Raw genomic sequence first — 16,158 nt, forward strand, 5'->3', positions numbered from 1 at the left:
TCTTCTTCTTCTTCTTCTTCTTCTTCTTCTTCTTCTTCTTCTTCTTCTTCTTCTTCTTCTTCTTCTTCTTCTTCTTCTTCTTCTTCTTCTTCTTCCTTTCTTCTCCTTCTTTCTTCTCCTTCAGCCACTGAGCTGTATCCTCAGCAAGATGGCTCACGCTGCTTACCACACGGCTGAAACTCTAGGAGAGAGAAACTCACAGGAGAAAACAGGCTCATTCAAAGCCCGTTCTAAAGAAGGCAGAGGCAACTCTCAACGTCAGATCCCCATCTCTAGGTGTCCTAGGGCCTGAGGGCTTTTATGGGATTAAAAGGGTGGGATTATGAATAGACAATAGGCAAGGGAGCCCGCGTGCTGGCCAGGGTCTGTGTCTTCTCTCCTCTGGTCAGAAGAGCTTCGCCATGGACTGCTTTCTGCAGCTGATCAGCCAGAACTTGAGGAATGGCTTCCTCCTCCTTCCAGAAAAGGATTAGGGAGAGGGACGGTAAAAGGAGAAGAGAAACATCTATCTTCATCTATGTCTGTGTATCCATGTGCATGCAGTTCCCACAAAGGCCAGAAGGGGGCATTGGATCCCCAAGGAACTCAAGTTACAGATGGTCGTGAGCTGCCAAGTGGGTGTTGGGAACTGAACCGGAGTCCTCTGCAAGAGCAGTAGGTGCTCCTAACTGCTGAGCCAGCTCTCCATTTTTGTTCTCCCCCTTTCTCCTGTGTCTCTGTGTCTGTCTGTCTGTCTGTCTGTCTGTCTGTCTCTCTCTCTCTCTCTCTCTCTGTAGCCCTGGCTGGCCTAGAACTCACTATATATATCATATTGACCTCAAACTTAACAAAGATCCATTCTATTCTTCCTGAGTGCTGAGCTTAAAGGTATATGCCACCATACTGCCAGCAGGGGGCCGTTTTAAATAAACCCCTGCTGTAGCCTGGCCACAGTTTTATAGTCTATCAGTTTCAGTATGCTTATTTTTCAGAATCTTGGGGTGCCTGGCAAGTGATATTAACATGTGACCACACATGTTGTTGGTTTGGTATTAGAGATAGCCTTGTACATGTGTAGCACATGCTTGCCCACTGGGCTGTAATCCCAGCATCAACACTTACTAGTTTGGGCTTTGATCTCTCCTGGAGGGTTTAATTAATTAATTAAAATATTTAATTTTCTTTTAATCATATGTGTATGGGTGTGTCTGTGTATGAGTTTGTGCATATGTGAGTGCAGGTGCAAGTGGGGACCAGAAGAGGGCACCAGATCCTTCGAAACTGAAGCTCCAGTGGTGGTGAGCCACCTACCTGAGTGCTGAATCCCGTCCTCTAAGAACAGTAACTGCTCTTAGCTGCTGAGTCATCTCTGCAGTGTGCCCCTTGAGTGTTTTTTAGTGTGTGCAAGTTTCTTGGGAGCAAATGAAATAAAACAATCCTATAGTCTTAAGTGCCCAGAAACAAGATTTAAATGGTGTTTGGGTTAAATCTCTGCTTTGATCTTAGAACTTGGTTAATGATTTGGACCTTGACATATGTGCATGCGAGTGCATGTGTGTGTATGTATGCATGTGCTTTTGTATATGTGTGTGTATGTCTGTGTGTGTGTGTCTGGTGACTTGATTGACATGCCCCCTATAGTCACAGGCATTTGAATACTTGGCCCGTTGGTGGTGCTGTTTGAGAGGGTTAAGAGAGATGGCTTTGTTGGAGGACGTGCGTGCCTCTGTCACTAGAGGTGGGCTTTACGAGTCGAGTCTCTATGCTCTCGGCTTTTGGGTTCACTGTCTTGCCTGTGCTGTGGTTTAAGACCCGAGCCCACACCATGTGTGCCATTCTCCACCACGATGAACTAAATAAAACCAAATAAACCCTTCTGTAAGTTGCTTTGGTCATGGTGTTTTATCCGAGTGATAGAACCAGTACGGTGTGTCCTGATGTGAGCATGCGCAGATGCACGCATGTCTGTAAAGGGAAAGAACATAGATTATATCGTGATGAAAATAATTTGGGAGTGGGCACTGAACTCTCTTCTACTGGATTAGATAGCTGCTGCCTGGTGATGGAGCCTTTCAGTGAAAAGACCATATGGCCAACAATGAAGACATTCATTCATTCATTCAATCAATCAATCAATCAATCAATCAATATTATTGAGCTACTTCTGTGTGCTCTTTGTATCTTGATTAGTCAATAAAACTACATTCCTGCCAGTGTGGAGCTTGTAATAAGAGTCTATTAGTAACAGTCCCCAGATACGTATCTTGAGTTGGTGCTGAGTTCTCTAATGAACGGTAGGGACGACTTGGGGGAGAGCGGAGGCAGGCGCGGAGGCGAGAGGAGTGGCGGCGGGTGTACTGTTGAGGAAGTCCCAGGGCCACACGCTGCCTGCTCTTTTCTAAATGCCAACACTCGGGTCCCTTTGGCTTGTGTTTCAGTTTCACCCCTGCCTTTCAAAATGCCATTCTGGAAATGGAAACGACGAAGCCAAGTTAGTCTTTTGCGTTTCAGTGTGACTGCGTCTTAGATTACTTCCTGTGGGCCGATGTTCATGGGTAGCGTGAAGCCATGGGTGTCTGGGCGTGTAGTGGGGGAGGGGAGGAATTAGAAGGGTCTGATGATGGGGTTATCTCATGCTTATACGGTGGCATTCCTCAATGGCCCTCCTCTATGCCATGTGCCTGCCCTGGCACGGTGCCCACCTCCTCTGGCAATGCCTCTGGAGGAAGGACCTGACACCCCCACACCCGAGCAATGCTCTTCTTTTATCTCCTTAGGAGACACTCATTATACAACTCCCTGACTTTCTGGCTTCACGTTTTGCTTCATATTTCCAGTGCTGTCTTATGTTGTTGTTGTTATTATTTTTAATGCTCAGCCTAAGTGCGCCTCTAAGGAGGTCTTTGCCTATTTATGACTCGAATCGAAAACATTCAATCACTCTGAATGGAGGATGATTTTAATTCCCTCGGTCTCCTGCCCTGGAATTTCAGTAGGATTCTGCATATTCTCCCCGTTTGCTGGTTTGTAAACAGCATCTGCAGTTCTAACCGCACAGCCCCACACAAGTGCACCCCAACGTTAGTTCTATTGCCTGTCAGGCTTGGCAGGGACAATGGAAGTGGGCCTTTGTATCACCAGCCCTCCATTCTTAAGAGTTTTGGTATATAAATCAAAAATTTGAAGAAATATTTTTCCTATATTTTTTGGTTGTTTATAAAGATTTTAATTGCTCTACTGAAGTTTTCTTTTATGAGTGTGCATGTGCGCAAATGTGTGTGTGTGTGTGTGTGTGTGTGTGTGTGTGTGTTCTGCTTGGTAACTGGAGCTCATTGACTTTATAGTGATGAGTTATTTCGGGTCTAAGATGAAGAAAACTTCTAATACGTGTTTGTAGCAATGCAGCTGTTTGAAAACGAGCAAAATATATCTTGTTAAAATATTCTGTTCCCCACTTATTACAAGCAGAATTGTCGAATGTGAGAATGAATCCAGATTGCTAATTTTAATGTAAATATGTCTCTCTCTTTCTCTCCTAGCTTTTGCTTTGATGTCTGAAGAGATAAAAGAAAAGGTCACGCCTTCTCAGGTACTAAATGTAATGATCTACTCTAACCATTCCCCCGACATTCTTTTAGATTGAATGGGAAACACAAATCTTTTATCCTTTTTTTTTTTTTTTTTTTGGATATAGGGGTTCTTTTTAGCCCTGGCTGTCCTGGAACTCACTCTGTAGACCAGGCTGGCCTCGAACTCAGAAATCCGCCTGCCTCTGCCTCCCGAGTGCTGGGATTAAAGGCGTGCGCCACCACGCCCGGCTCAAATCTTTTATCCTTAACAGTTAATGTTTGGTGTTTTTCTTTTTGCTGTTGTAGGAACTGAGATATTGTTCTGTATCTCTTTTCTCTCTCTCTCTCTCTCTCTCTCTCTCTCTCTCTCTCTCTCTCTCTGTGTGTGTGTGTGTGTGTATGTGTAGGGGTACTTGTGTAACTCCAGAGGTCAGCTCTGGAGTTGTTTCTCAGACTAAGTCCATTTGTGTGTGCATGTGTGCATATGATGTATCTATGTAGTGTATGTGTGGGAACATGTATGTGGTGGTTTGAATGTGCTTGGCCCATAGGAAGTGGCACTATTAGGAGATGTGGTTCTATTGGAGGAAGTGTGTCCCTGTGAGCATGGGCTTTAAGACCCTCACCCTAGCTGCCTGGAAGCCAGTCTTCTCCTATTGGTCTTCAGATGAAGATGTAGAACTCTCAGCTCCTCCTGCACCATGCCTGCCTGGATGCTGCCATGCTCCCACCTTGATGACAATGGACTGAACCTGTGTGTGCTTGGGTTTATGCCCCATACATGCTTCTGTGGAGGCCAGCAGAGGATGCCAGGGGTTCTGCTCCATTATTCTCTTCCCCATTCCTTTGAGACCTCGGGTGGGCTGGCAGCCAGTAAGCCCCAGCATCCCTCCTGTCTGTACCTTGTCAGCTCAGAGATTACAGGTGCAAATATCCACACCTAGCTTTTTACATAGGTGCTGGGGTTTTGAACTCAGGACTTCAGTCTTCTGCAGCAAGCACTCTTACCTACTGAGCCATCTCCTCCAGCCCTTCCTTGTGTTTGACATAGGAGCCTTCAGTGACCTGGGTCTTGCTGGTTAGGCTAGACTGCCTGGCAGATGCCCCAGGAATCTGTCTGTCTCTGCCTTCTCAGTTCTGGGACTACATGCCTGAATGTTTTACATGGGTCTCCATGCTTGTGTGGCATGCACTTTACCAACTGAGCTAGCTTTGTGGTCGGAGCCCTAATAGCAACTCGTGGACACATTGATTGTTTCTGTTGTGTATGGGCACGTGTGTGGTGCACACACACACACATGCACACACATGTACATGTGTGCATGTGTATGTGTTCCTCCAATAGTCCCCACTGTATAGATTGAGGCAGGGTCTCTCGCTGGTCTTTAGGCTCACCTGTTCAGCTAGTGCGATTGCTCAGCTTGTTCTAGAGAATTTTTTTTTTAATTAAAGATTAATTTATTAAAGATTAATTTATTAATTTATGTATGTGAGTACACTGTTGCTGTCTTCAGATACACCGGAAGAGGGCATCAGATCCCATTACAGATGGTTGTGAGCCACCATGCGGTTGCTGGGATTTGAACTCAGGACCTCTGGAAGAGCAGTCAGTGCTCTTAACCGTGGAGCCATCTCTCCGGCCCTCTTGAGAATGTTTTATCTTTGCTTTCCCATGCGGCACCGCCAGCTTTAGTGGGCCCTGGGGACCAGTGCACTAGTCAGTCTCCATGAATATACAGCCAGAGCATGCTTCACCCACTGAGCCGTGTTCAGCCCAGGTTTGCTTTGAAAACCATGATGTAGTAGTTCAGACATTAGGAAGGGGGCTGTTGATGCAGAGATGCCGCAGGAAGAAACTCTGCCTGGGTAGCTGCTCTCAAGCCTCAGGTATTCTGCTCTTGACTTCATCTTCCGGTCTGTGGAAGGATTCTTGTCATGGGGCTGGGGAGAGTCCAAAACCCGATTTCCTGTCGCTCTGAGGATGGAGCCATGCGGGGGGGAAGGCATCCTGAGGACTGGGTGAGGAGCCCCACAGAACCCAAAGCCGCCTTGTACAATCAGAACCCGAAGCCAGCCTTGGAAGCCAGATAGAGTAGGTCACAGGTTTCCAAAAATCTCTGAGTCTCTAGTTTTGATCATTGATGTTTGATATATATATATATATATATATATATATATATATATATATATATATATATTTTATATATCTCAACTGGATCAGCTTAACAGATGAGCAAGAGAACAATATTTAAATATCACTCAGGCCCTCCAATAACTGGAGCGGAGGAGGAGGCTCTCCTGAAAGCTTTAGCCTGGCTGTGGTACCCGGTCCCCAGCAGGGTTGCCTTGTCTGGCCTCAGTGGGGGAGGATGTGCATACTCTGGCAGAGACTTGATGTGACAGGATGGAGGGAGATACCCAGGGGGTCCCATCTTCTCAAAGAAGAAGAAGAAGAGGAGGAGGAGGGTCTCTGAAGGGGGACGGGGAGGGAAGGTAGCATTTGGATGTAAATAAATAAAAATTTTTGAAAAGTGCCATCCATTTTTGTTATGTTAATTAAGGCTCCTGTCTAGTTGACATTTTACTCCACAATTAGTGTAAAAGTATTTCGAATAGAATATTTCTTTTCTCAAAAGAGCATTATCTGACTGTGCTGCGGGATCCCTCCAAAGAGAAAATAATGCTAATAATTTCTTATGATGTTAAGACTCTTTAGGGCTAATAAAAGCATTTGGATACACTTTATTTAATTTGATCTTCTCAATGACACTGCTATTGCTAAGCAAAAAATAAAAAAATAAAAAAAAATTAGATATTCCCAGTTAAGCAGAGGGGATTTAGCCTGAGAGCATTTATGTGACTTTTACCAAGGACACAGGAGGATCGTTACAAGTTCAAGTTCAAATGCTCCGAGTCCTGTATTTTCAGCCCGGACACCACTTTAATTACAATGTGTGCGTTTGACTGGAGTGAGGCTCTCTCATAGAGAGTTTAAAGTGTTACACAAGGGTTATCAGCAGCTAATTAAAATTCTGTTTAATGAATTTGGAAATTATACATCCTTAAAAACAATTTTTAAATTTTACTTTTTACGCGTGTGCTCTGCCCGTGTGTCTGTGCTCTTAGAGTACAGTAGAGGGCACCAGATCCCCTGGAACTGGAGTTACCCTTGGTTGTGAGCCATCCTGTGGGTGTTGGGAATTGAAGCAGGGTCTTCCACAAGATCTCTAATCCACTGGTCTCTCCTATCATCTTTATGTGAAAAACTTCCAAACTAAGCATTGCATTTGGAGTTGTTCAAATCTCTGGGGCTTAAGAAAATGAAACCCAAGTAGAAATGTGGGTTTTTGGTCATGTCTTGTGGTGTGTGATTGGGAGCTGCGTGTGGGAGAGACGCACTAATAACGGCTCTCTTGTCTGACAGCAACTGATACACAGTCTTGACAGTGAGCCCCTTTTTGATTAATATTGATAGCCTGTGGAAGAAACTCGTGGCACCAGAAAGCATAAAGCAAACCCCCTTGCTCTCCTCCTCGGAAAAACTAAACCTTTTCACGAGGGAAGCAGAAGACAGGGTTTTAAATTTTCTGTCAGCAACTTCATTTAGCCCAATTTTCTTTCTCAAAGGGGAAATTACTCACGACTGTATTGGCTCTGTTCAAATCACCCAACGCAACCACTCCTTGGCTATTTTATTTTTCTTTTTACCGTTTACAAATTGAGTCATTTGAAGAAGCTAATCATTTCTTAGCCATGTGTCAGCCACTGAGCTACAGGGTTTAGGACCGGGTAGGAAGACGTGTGATCGGGGGGTTGGTTTTCTTTGATGCCACAGAGCTGTAGGGAGGAAAGCCCAGGGCTGTTGGAATTACGCTGTCTGGAAGCCCTAGGTCTGGAGGGCTTTCGTCTTTCCCATTGTTGCTGGTGACCCTGGCTGCACTCGAGTGTTGTGTTGAACTGTGTTTGTAAAGACTGCCAGGCTGGTGGTGTGAGGAGGAACAGAACTAGAAAGACCTAGGCCTTCATCCTGGTTTTGTGACCAGTGACTAACGAGCCCTGGGAAGTCCCTTCGTGTTTTCTGAGATAAAGGACTGTCTTATTTGGAAACAGGGGGAACATTATCTGTAATCACCTCTGGGCCTATTTCTTCATCTAAATGTTGTTCTCCCACGAACCACACAGGTTGGCTGGTTCTGTGACTTATTAAGAAGGAGCAGACCCTTCAAGCAGGGACAGGAAGCACTTATGGTGGGAGCCCGTGGTGTCCTTGTGCCCGGCACAGCTAGCTGCACTGAGAGTGGAGGGTCCCCTGGTCAGGTGGCGGCTCTGGACAGCGTGGGATGTTAACCGGGCTTGGTGTGACGCCATCAGAGGGGTTGAGCTTCCCAGTTGCAGTAGCTTCTTCCAGAGTTAATTGTTTCATCTGGATTCAATGAGTGGCGGGTTGTTTGGTCCTGAGGTTTAACAGATCAGCATCCATTGTGAAATCTTCCCAATTCCCGAGGCAAGGAGAGTTTCATAAAATGCAGCCCATCAATCACATCTCTGTCTTCAGCTGTTTCTGTCCTGTCTCCCGGTCCCTTTGGCATTCTTAAAGGCCATTTCTCTTTGTGACCTGGCCTTAGCTTTTAAGCAGCTCCAGATTTTGCTGGTAAAGGTTCACAACTGCATTTCTTATTTTAGCCTGTAAGAAAATCGAATGGTACTGGTAGTGTCTCATTGCCATAATTATACCACGGAGCTGCCAAAAATGTAAAAAGGAACAATCAGTTGAGCTGTTGACACTTTGCACTTTGTCAGTGGATTTGCAGGTTTCCTGAGAATTACTCAGGGTCAGGATCAAGTCATCTCCGTGCCTATGCCTAGCTTTGCGTGACTGGGGCTCACCAGCCCTGAGGCACCCTTTTGTGCCCAAGGGTTCTAGTGACTGTGTATTACTATAACAAAAGGCTGGAGACTGGGTGACTTATAAAGAACTGGCCTTTATTTCTTATAGTTCTAGAGGCTGGGAAGTCCAAGGTAGAGAAGTGGAGGCCTTATTGGCTTGTGCCAGAGAGAAAGAGGGGGTTGGACTTGTAATCGTGACAGACACTCTCTAGAGAGTGAGCACGCTTCCATAGTCGCACTGTGAATCCATTACTTTGTGAAGGCTCCACCTCAACGCTGAAGAGTTAGGGATGATGTTTCTCTCCCTCCCTCCCTCCCTCCCTCCCTCCCCCTTCTTCCTTTCTTTCATGTGTACGAGTGTTGTCTCCATGCATGTACATGTACTGTGTGCTTACAGTGCCTGTGAAATCCAGAAAGGAATCAGTTCCCATGAAATTGGAGCTGCCGATGACTGTGAGCGCACTGGTAGCAGAACCTAGATTCTCTGTGAGAGCAGCACATGCTGTAATCACTGAGTCACCTCTCTAGACTGTCCCCCCTGCTCCCCGAGACAGGGTTGTCCTGTGTAGCCCTGGCTGTCCTAGAACTCACTCTCTACAGCAGGCTGGCCTCGAACTCAGACATCTTCCTGCCTCTGTCTCCTCAGTGCGGGGGCTAAAGTTTGTGTGCCACGCTGCCTGCTTGGGAAGGCTTTTTAACACATGCCTTGAGAGACACATTCAAGCCACAGAAGTTGCTGTCACCTGTCCTCCACCAAGACACCCCCCCCGACCCCCCATGGGACTTTAGGAATGACGTGTTAACATTCTCTATGACATCATGTCTTAGTTACTTTTCTATTGTTGGGCAAAACACCGTGACCAAGGCAACTTATAAAGGACAGCATTTTATTTGGAGTTTATGGTTCCAGAGCCTATGAGCATCATGGCATGGAGCATGGCAGCAGCCAGGCAGGCATGGCAGTAGATCAGTCGCTAAGAGCTCACATCTGAGTCAGAGAGGCACTGGGAAGGGTTGTTGAAGCCTCAGAGTGACACGCCCCTTCCTGCAAGGCCACACCTTCCCAGCAACTCCACCAACCGGTGACCAGGTATTCGAATATATGAGCCTATGTGGGGAGGGGGCATTCTCTTTCAAACCACCGCACATCATGTCTGAGCTCAGCAAAGGCAAGGTCTAGGAGACCTTTTCATCTTGAGGCGAATTTTGCCCTTGACGAGGTCTTTGGAACTAACTTTCCCCGAATGCAGCTTTATACAGGAGGAGTAAGCTTCTAGGCCAGATAAATGACTTGCCTAAGGTCATGCACTAAGGACACAGCCCAGCCTGGAGAGACGGCTCGGGGGGTTAAGACCACTGGCTGCTTTTGCAAAGAACCTGGCTTTGCTTCCCAGCCCCACCGTGGCAGCTCACAACCATCTGTAACTCCAGTTGTAGGGAATCTGGCGCCCTCTTCAGGCCGCTGTAGGTACTGCACACACATGGTGCGCATCCATACCCGTAGGCCAACACCCACACACTTAAAATAAAAATAAAGCCATCTTAAAGGCACAGCCTTGTCACAGAACTTCCAGAGCAATGCAGTTGCTTATGGTCCCTGCTTTGCCCCCTTCTGTTCCAGCCTCCTTACTTTAGGATAGCATTTAGCTCCATCCTCAATCCCTGTTACCACATGTTAATTCAGATTATTCATCTTTATTCAGCGTGTTGCTGGTTCAGCTAAATGATGGCATTCATCCTTGTCTCTTTCATTTTAAATACAGGATTTGAGGCAAAGCAGTCTACCAGGGAGACATGACATAGGTAAGTAGTGGACTTTTCTTATTGTTATGTGTCTATGGTATAGCACATGTGTCTATTTATGTTTGCATATGTATGGGTGCATGTGTGTGCAGGTATGCATGTATGCGTGTACACACATGTCCTCCTCATTTGTTCTCTGCTTCATGTGCTGAAGCAGGGTACCTCTCTGAACTGCTGGCTCACCAAGCCGTCAGACATCTTGGCCCAGGCTTTTCTACCTCTGCCTAATGAGTCTGGTTTCTCTGTGGGTTCTGGGGGATCAAAACCCAAGTCCCCATGGTTGCATAGCCAGCCCTGAATCATCTCCAAAACAATGATTTTTTTTAAAAAAAAGATTTATCTAATTTTATCGTATATTTATTGGTGTGTTGATTGCATGTATGTCTGTGTGAAAGTGTCAGATCCCCTGGAACTGGAATCATAAGACAGTTGTGAGCTGCCATGTGGGTGCTGTGAATTGAACCTGGGTCCTCTGGAAGAGCAACCAGTGCTCTGGGTCCTCTGGAAGAGCAACCAGTGCTCTGGGTCCTCTGGAAGAGCAACCAGTGCTCTTAACCACTAAGCCATCTCTCCAGTCATATATATATTTCTGGCTGGCCTTGAACACACAAAGATCCTGTTCCTGCCTCCTGAGTTCTGGAATTAAAAATTATCCCAGCCCGCGGGACAAGCTATTTTGTGGGGTCGAGGGGGACCGAGCCAAAAAGTGAGAAATGGGCGGGAAAGAAGAGGGAAGCCAAGCAAATTTGTCAAGGCTTCATTTATTGCCGGCTTGAACGTTTGGTTATAAACCCTGTGAGGGGGAATGGGGAAGGGTTGAGGAACGATCACAAGAAACAGAGCGAAGGACGAATGTGGGGGATGCTGACTGCAGACTTGAAACTTCTTGTGACTTTCCCAGAGTCCTGGCGTCACTGCTCCGGAACGCCGGGCAGCTAATCTCAGAGCCCCGGATCTTCCTAGGTGTCAGCTTAGGATAGAAATCAGATGATTTTTCATGAGTAGCCTTGGGAAGAGGGAGATAGAGCAGTCTTGGCAGGGAGGGTATCCAGCAGTCCAGGGAAGGAGGGGGCAACGCGGCTCTCAACAAAGGACTGTATGGCTTCCAGATGGGAGCTGTAAAAGGCCTGGTTTTTCTCAGCCTGGTCCCCAACAAAAAATATGCAGCACCACCACCCAGACCCAACGAGGAATGTGTTTGTGTGTATTTGTTATAAGTTATATAGACTAGTGAGGTGCATTTTCCTTTTTTGGCTATGAGGTATGTTTTGTTGTTTTCGGCTAGCCTAAAGCTTGCCGTCATGTAGACCTTGGGAGAATACACCCATGGCATTGGATCTGTGTGAAGTATTTTCTGGTCCATCCGTCCATTTTTATTGCTCATTCCTGGACGACAAACGCTGCCTATCATTTAGATACCATGGACATGTTTGCTGACAGCAGACTGTGGCGAGTTTAGAAAAGAGCACCAAAGTGTGCAGAAAAGAGGGGACTCACCTCTCGCAGCTCTGTCGCCCACCCAGGCGGCAGAGAGTCCGAAGGCTGCGTGGCATGCCGGAGAAGGCTGTGGAGATCAGCGCTGGGCTCTGGACTCAGCCAGAGCCTGACTCACCCAGGGAGTGCTCAGGTTGTAGGTAGAAAAAAAGTTTTCTTTTTTCAGATGTAAAGAACAGCGTATGCACTCCTACCAGCAACAAGCTAGATCAATCTGGTTCTTTTCCAGAGTGGGTAACCTATCATTCATTATCCACTGTTCCCTTTTCCTTTATCCACCCCACGCCCCATGTCCCAGACAACTCTCCCATATACATCTGTCCCCAGGACGGGATCCCTCTGGGTAGGCCTCTGGGTAGGATCCACGTGGCTCCTGATGCCTTTTCCAGTTTGAAGCCAGTTAGTTCATAGTTCTGGCATCTTAGCATGCGTGTAAATCCTTCATGATCTCAGTTGGCTGAGCCTGCCTACTGTCTAACTGTATCACCTTGGTGCCGGAAATCTTTTTAGACTGTGTTTCCAGACTCCTGCAGACATGGGGATGGTGCAGAGATAGGGCCGACTATGGCTCTATAGTAACCCCCCTTCTTCCTTGGCTACTGTCCTCTGTGTACAACAGTGCAGGAAGCTACAGCCCTTTGGAAGGAATGCAGCAGGTCCCTCTGTGACCCAGCCCCACTGTCTTCTGTGCTCCCATGTCACCCATGAGTGACTCTGGCTCTCCACCCAGTTCTGTGGTCCTGGTCAGACCTTGGCTCTGCACCGGGCTCTGATGCTTCTGTGTCGTTTAGTGCTCCTGATGCTGAGCAGGTTACTCAAGATGCAGACGGAGTGCGCAGGGGACATAATTGTAGTCTACGGGAAAGGACGGGCCAGTATGATCTCAGCTATGTGAGAAAGTGCTTTTGGTTTTCTAGAACAGTCTTTTCCCTGTGTGGAGGATCTGTTGTCTGGGGAGGAAGAACAGTGACGGCTTTGCTGAGCTGTAGAGCTCAGGGCTGCTTACAGTGGTGAGCATAGGATTAGCCTTTCGATGGGTAGAGTGTTGTAGTACAGTGTCTATTAGGAAATAATTTGGACTTATGAGATGCTGTAAGGACTAATGCAAGGATGCCCGCGTATCCACCATCCAGGTTAAGAAGGAAAACATTATTCAGAGAATGGACAGCTTTTATGCCATATCCCCAGTTACGCTTGTCACTCATGAAATCTTTTACACTTTTAAGTGACACATATGCAGCGTGTAACCAGGTCGCTTTTATTGTAAATTTTACACAAGCTAGAGGTACCCAGAGAGAGGGGGGCATCAGTTGAAGAACTGTCTTTATCAGATTGGCTTGTGGGAATGTCTATGGGCCATTTTCTTTACTGCTAACTGGCGGTGAAGGGCCTGGCCCACTGTGGGCGGTGTCATGCCTAGGCAGGTGGGCCTGGGCTGTGTAAGAAACCAGCCCGAGCAAGCGAGGGAGAGACAGCCACTAAGCGTTGTCTCTCCATGGTCTCTGCATCAGTTCTTGCCTCCAGGTTCCTGCTCTGAGTTCTTGCCCTGGCTTCCCCGGAAGATAGCTTGTAACCTGTAAGCCAAATTAACCTTTTCCTCCACTAGTTGGTTTTGGTTATGATGTTTATCACAGCAATAGGTAAATTTGAACAGTATTATCTACGTGGTGTGTATTTCTGCTTATGTTTTGTGATTTTCCTTTTTTTTTTAATTTTTAATTTTGGCAGTATAATAACATTCTACCTGTGAGATTAGAATATCTAGATTTATTTATGTAGTCTTAGTTCCTGCTTTAATTAATTAGTGATAGCTAATTAGTCCCATGCTAGTTGGTTTCTATTGCGTAGTATTCTGGTTTACATATGTTGCTGGTAGATAACTCAGGTTCCTTTCAGTATTTCATTCCACATGCTTCTTAAGGATGGCTGAGAGGGTGGGGTTCATGTCACTAGGAAACGCATCTTCAATTAAATTAAAACTTGGAAGCAAATCCCCCTAGGCTTATTTATTATTCCATTCCTTTGTTTTTACTATTTAAAATAATTTATTTTATGGGCATGAGTGTTTTGACTGCATGTCTATCTGTGCACCATGTGTGTGCAGTGCCCACAGAGGCCAGAAGAGGGCATCAGATCCCTTAGAACTGGAGTTACAGATGGCTTTGAGCTTTCATGTGTGTGCTGGAGACTGAACCCAGGTCCTCTGCAAGAAGAACAAGTGCTCTTAACCACTGAGCCATCTCTCCAACCCCTATTTCATGCTTAACAAAAAGCCACTTTTTTAATTGGGCCCTTGATATGTTAGTTTATATCAGTGTTTTTCAACCTGTGGGTTGCTCCTCCTTTGGAGGGGGTCAAATGACCCTTTCACAGGGGTGGCATATCAGATATTACGATTCATAACAGTGGCAACACTACAACACTACAGTTATCAAGTAGCAATGAAATAATTCTATGGTTGGGGAGGTCACCACAGCGTGAGGAATTGTGTTAAAGGGTCGCAGCATTGGGAGGCTGGGAACCACTGCTTTTTATATTTATATTACAGGTAGATCAAAGATTATTTTGCTTGAGAAAGAAGACTCCCTTTTAACCTTACCCCTGTGCTCAATGTACGGAGCCAGAAGCCAGCTTAGAATAGAACGTATACATGAAATGTTCCTATTCATATAGACGAGAAAAGGAACTAGGTCATATTCAGTAGGTTGTTCAGAATTTCTTTTTATAAAAATATTTATTGAATTTTATTTAGTCAAAGAGCGTTTCTGATTATTTTTAGGACCTAGATGGCTCCCTGTGGAAAGACCAGTTGTGTGACTGTTAGAACAAGGGAAGAAATGAACGGAACACTAGAACCAAATGGAATGATAAAAAACAGTAGAATATAATGGAAGTCAAGTTAGCATCCTTGGTCTGAAATGTTAAAGATGGAGGCCGCTGGTAGCAGGAGGGACCCCACATCGATTTGCTATAAACCCTGCTGGAGGCCACAGAGGTTCTCTCACAGACCCCGGCTCCATCTGATTCTTAGTTCCAATTTCAGATCTGAGGAGGCCTGATGTGTTTCTCCCCACAGTGACCCTAGCGACGGCCGCATGGGTTTTGCGGGGGTGTGGGGTGTGGGAAGTGGGTGGGGGTGTGTGGAGAGGTCTTCCCGGGCAGTTGGAGGTTTGTCCCGTGCTCCTTGTTGTGAAAGGCTGGCTGTACTGAGGTGGGTCCTGCACTCGGTGTGCTGCGGGACACTGTCTTCCGTGCAACCCTCTCGGCTAGCTCCTGCTTCTGTGGGGTAGCTGTGGCTAGTTCCCTGGAGGTAACACACAATCCAGGCTAGTGCCTTGAGAAGTCGGGTGGGGATTATAGCCTTGCTTATTTGGAAACCCTGTGACCTCACGGGCTGTCGACAGTATCGCTGTAAAAGGCCCTCTGGAACGTTCTTGAAATATCGCATAGTCATTTGCTAAGTTCTTGTAGCTTAGATATTGCATGTTTTCTTAAAATCTACATATTGGAGGCTTGGTCACCGGCCCACAGCACTGTCAGGAAATGATGAAGCCTTGAAGAGGGGAGGGGCTAGGTGATTGGGGCCATGTCCTCGAAGGGACCTATCCTGCGATCCTAGCCCCTGTGCCCTTCTTTGTCCCCTTAGGCTTCAGTGAAGTGAAAAGGCCCCGTGTTGCTTTGTGCCCCTGTGACCACAGTTCTTAGCAGAAACAGTTCATAGGAGCGGAGGTTTATCTGGGCTCCTGTCTTTAGAACATTACAGTCAGCCAGGTGGGGAAGGCTGAGGGTGTTCTTTGAGGCGGGACTAAGCAGAGTCGCCTCACATCACAGCCAATCAGAAAGCAGAACGTGAGCCAGGAGTCAAGCAAGGATAATTGTCAAAGGCCCCATTGACCTGCTTCTGCAACCAGGCCCAACACGATCCGAAAGGGACCCCAGCGGCCCACGAAAGCACTGGCCACTGGGACCAAGCTTTCTGAATGAGACTGGGAGGGACGTTTCAGATTCGAGCCACAGTGGGCGCCACGCACCACTTTGCCTTCCGCGGGAGATAGCGGGGCTAAGTGAGCATGTGTTGGGACCACCAAAACTTGAGCCAAAGGAGAGGTTTCCTTCATACAAATTGATTGTGCCAAGCTTTTGTTATCTAACAAAATGGTTCGCCATCTCAGAACTTTGGAGGCTAAAATCCACGGTGACGCTGTCTTCAGGGTTGTAGGGGGAGATTTCCTGGCTCCTCCTTGGCTTGCAGATAACAATTCCTGCATTTTAACCCCATCTTTGCCCTGCGTATTTGAATGTCCAGTTCTCCTACCCCGTAAAGACACTAGTTATACCGGGATAGGAGTCTTTGTAATGATCCCAGGTTAGCCTGATGAATCTGGAAGAGTTCTGAACAGGATCATGTTCTGAGGGCCACAGCTCA

At 46.6% G+C, this 16,158-nt stretch overlaps 1 protein-coding gene across 1 annotated transcript in view; it reads left to right on the forward strand.

Moving 5' to 3' along the window:
• The window catches only part of B3glct (beta 3-glucosyltransferase), an 88,766-nt gene that overhangs the window by 15,280 nt on the left and 57,328 nt on the right, over positions 1-16,158 (forward strand). Inside the window, exons 2-3 of the mRNA XM_021186826.2 lie at positions 3,519-3,568; positions 10,199-10,238. Of these exons, the coding sequence (XP_021042485.1) occupies positions 3,519-3,568; positions 10,199-10,238 (90 nt within the window). The remainder of the gene's footprint in view (positions 1-3,518; positions 3,569-10,198; positions 10,239-16,158) is intronic.

This window comes from Mus pahari, chromosome 23, assembly GCF_900095145.1.
Source record: "Mus pahari chromosome 23, PAHARI_EIJ_v1.1, whole genome shotgun sequence".
Taxonomy (NCBI): domain Eukaryota; kingdom Metazoa; phylum Chordata; class Mammalia; order Rodentia; family Muridae; genus Mus; species Mus pahari.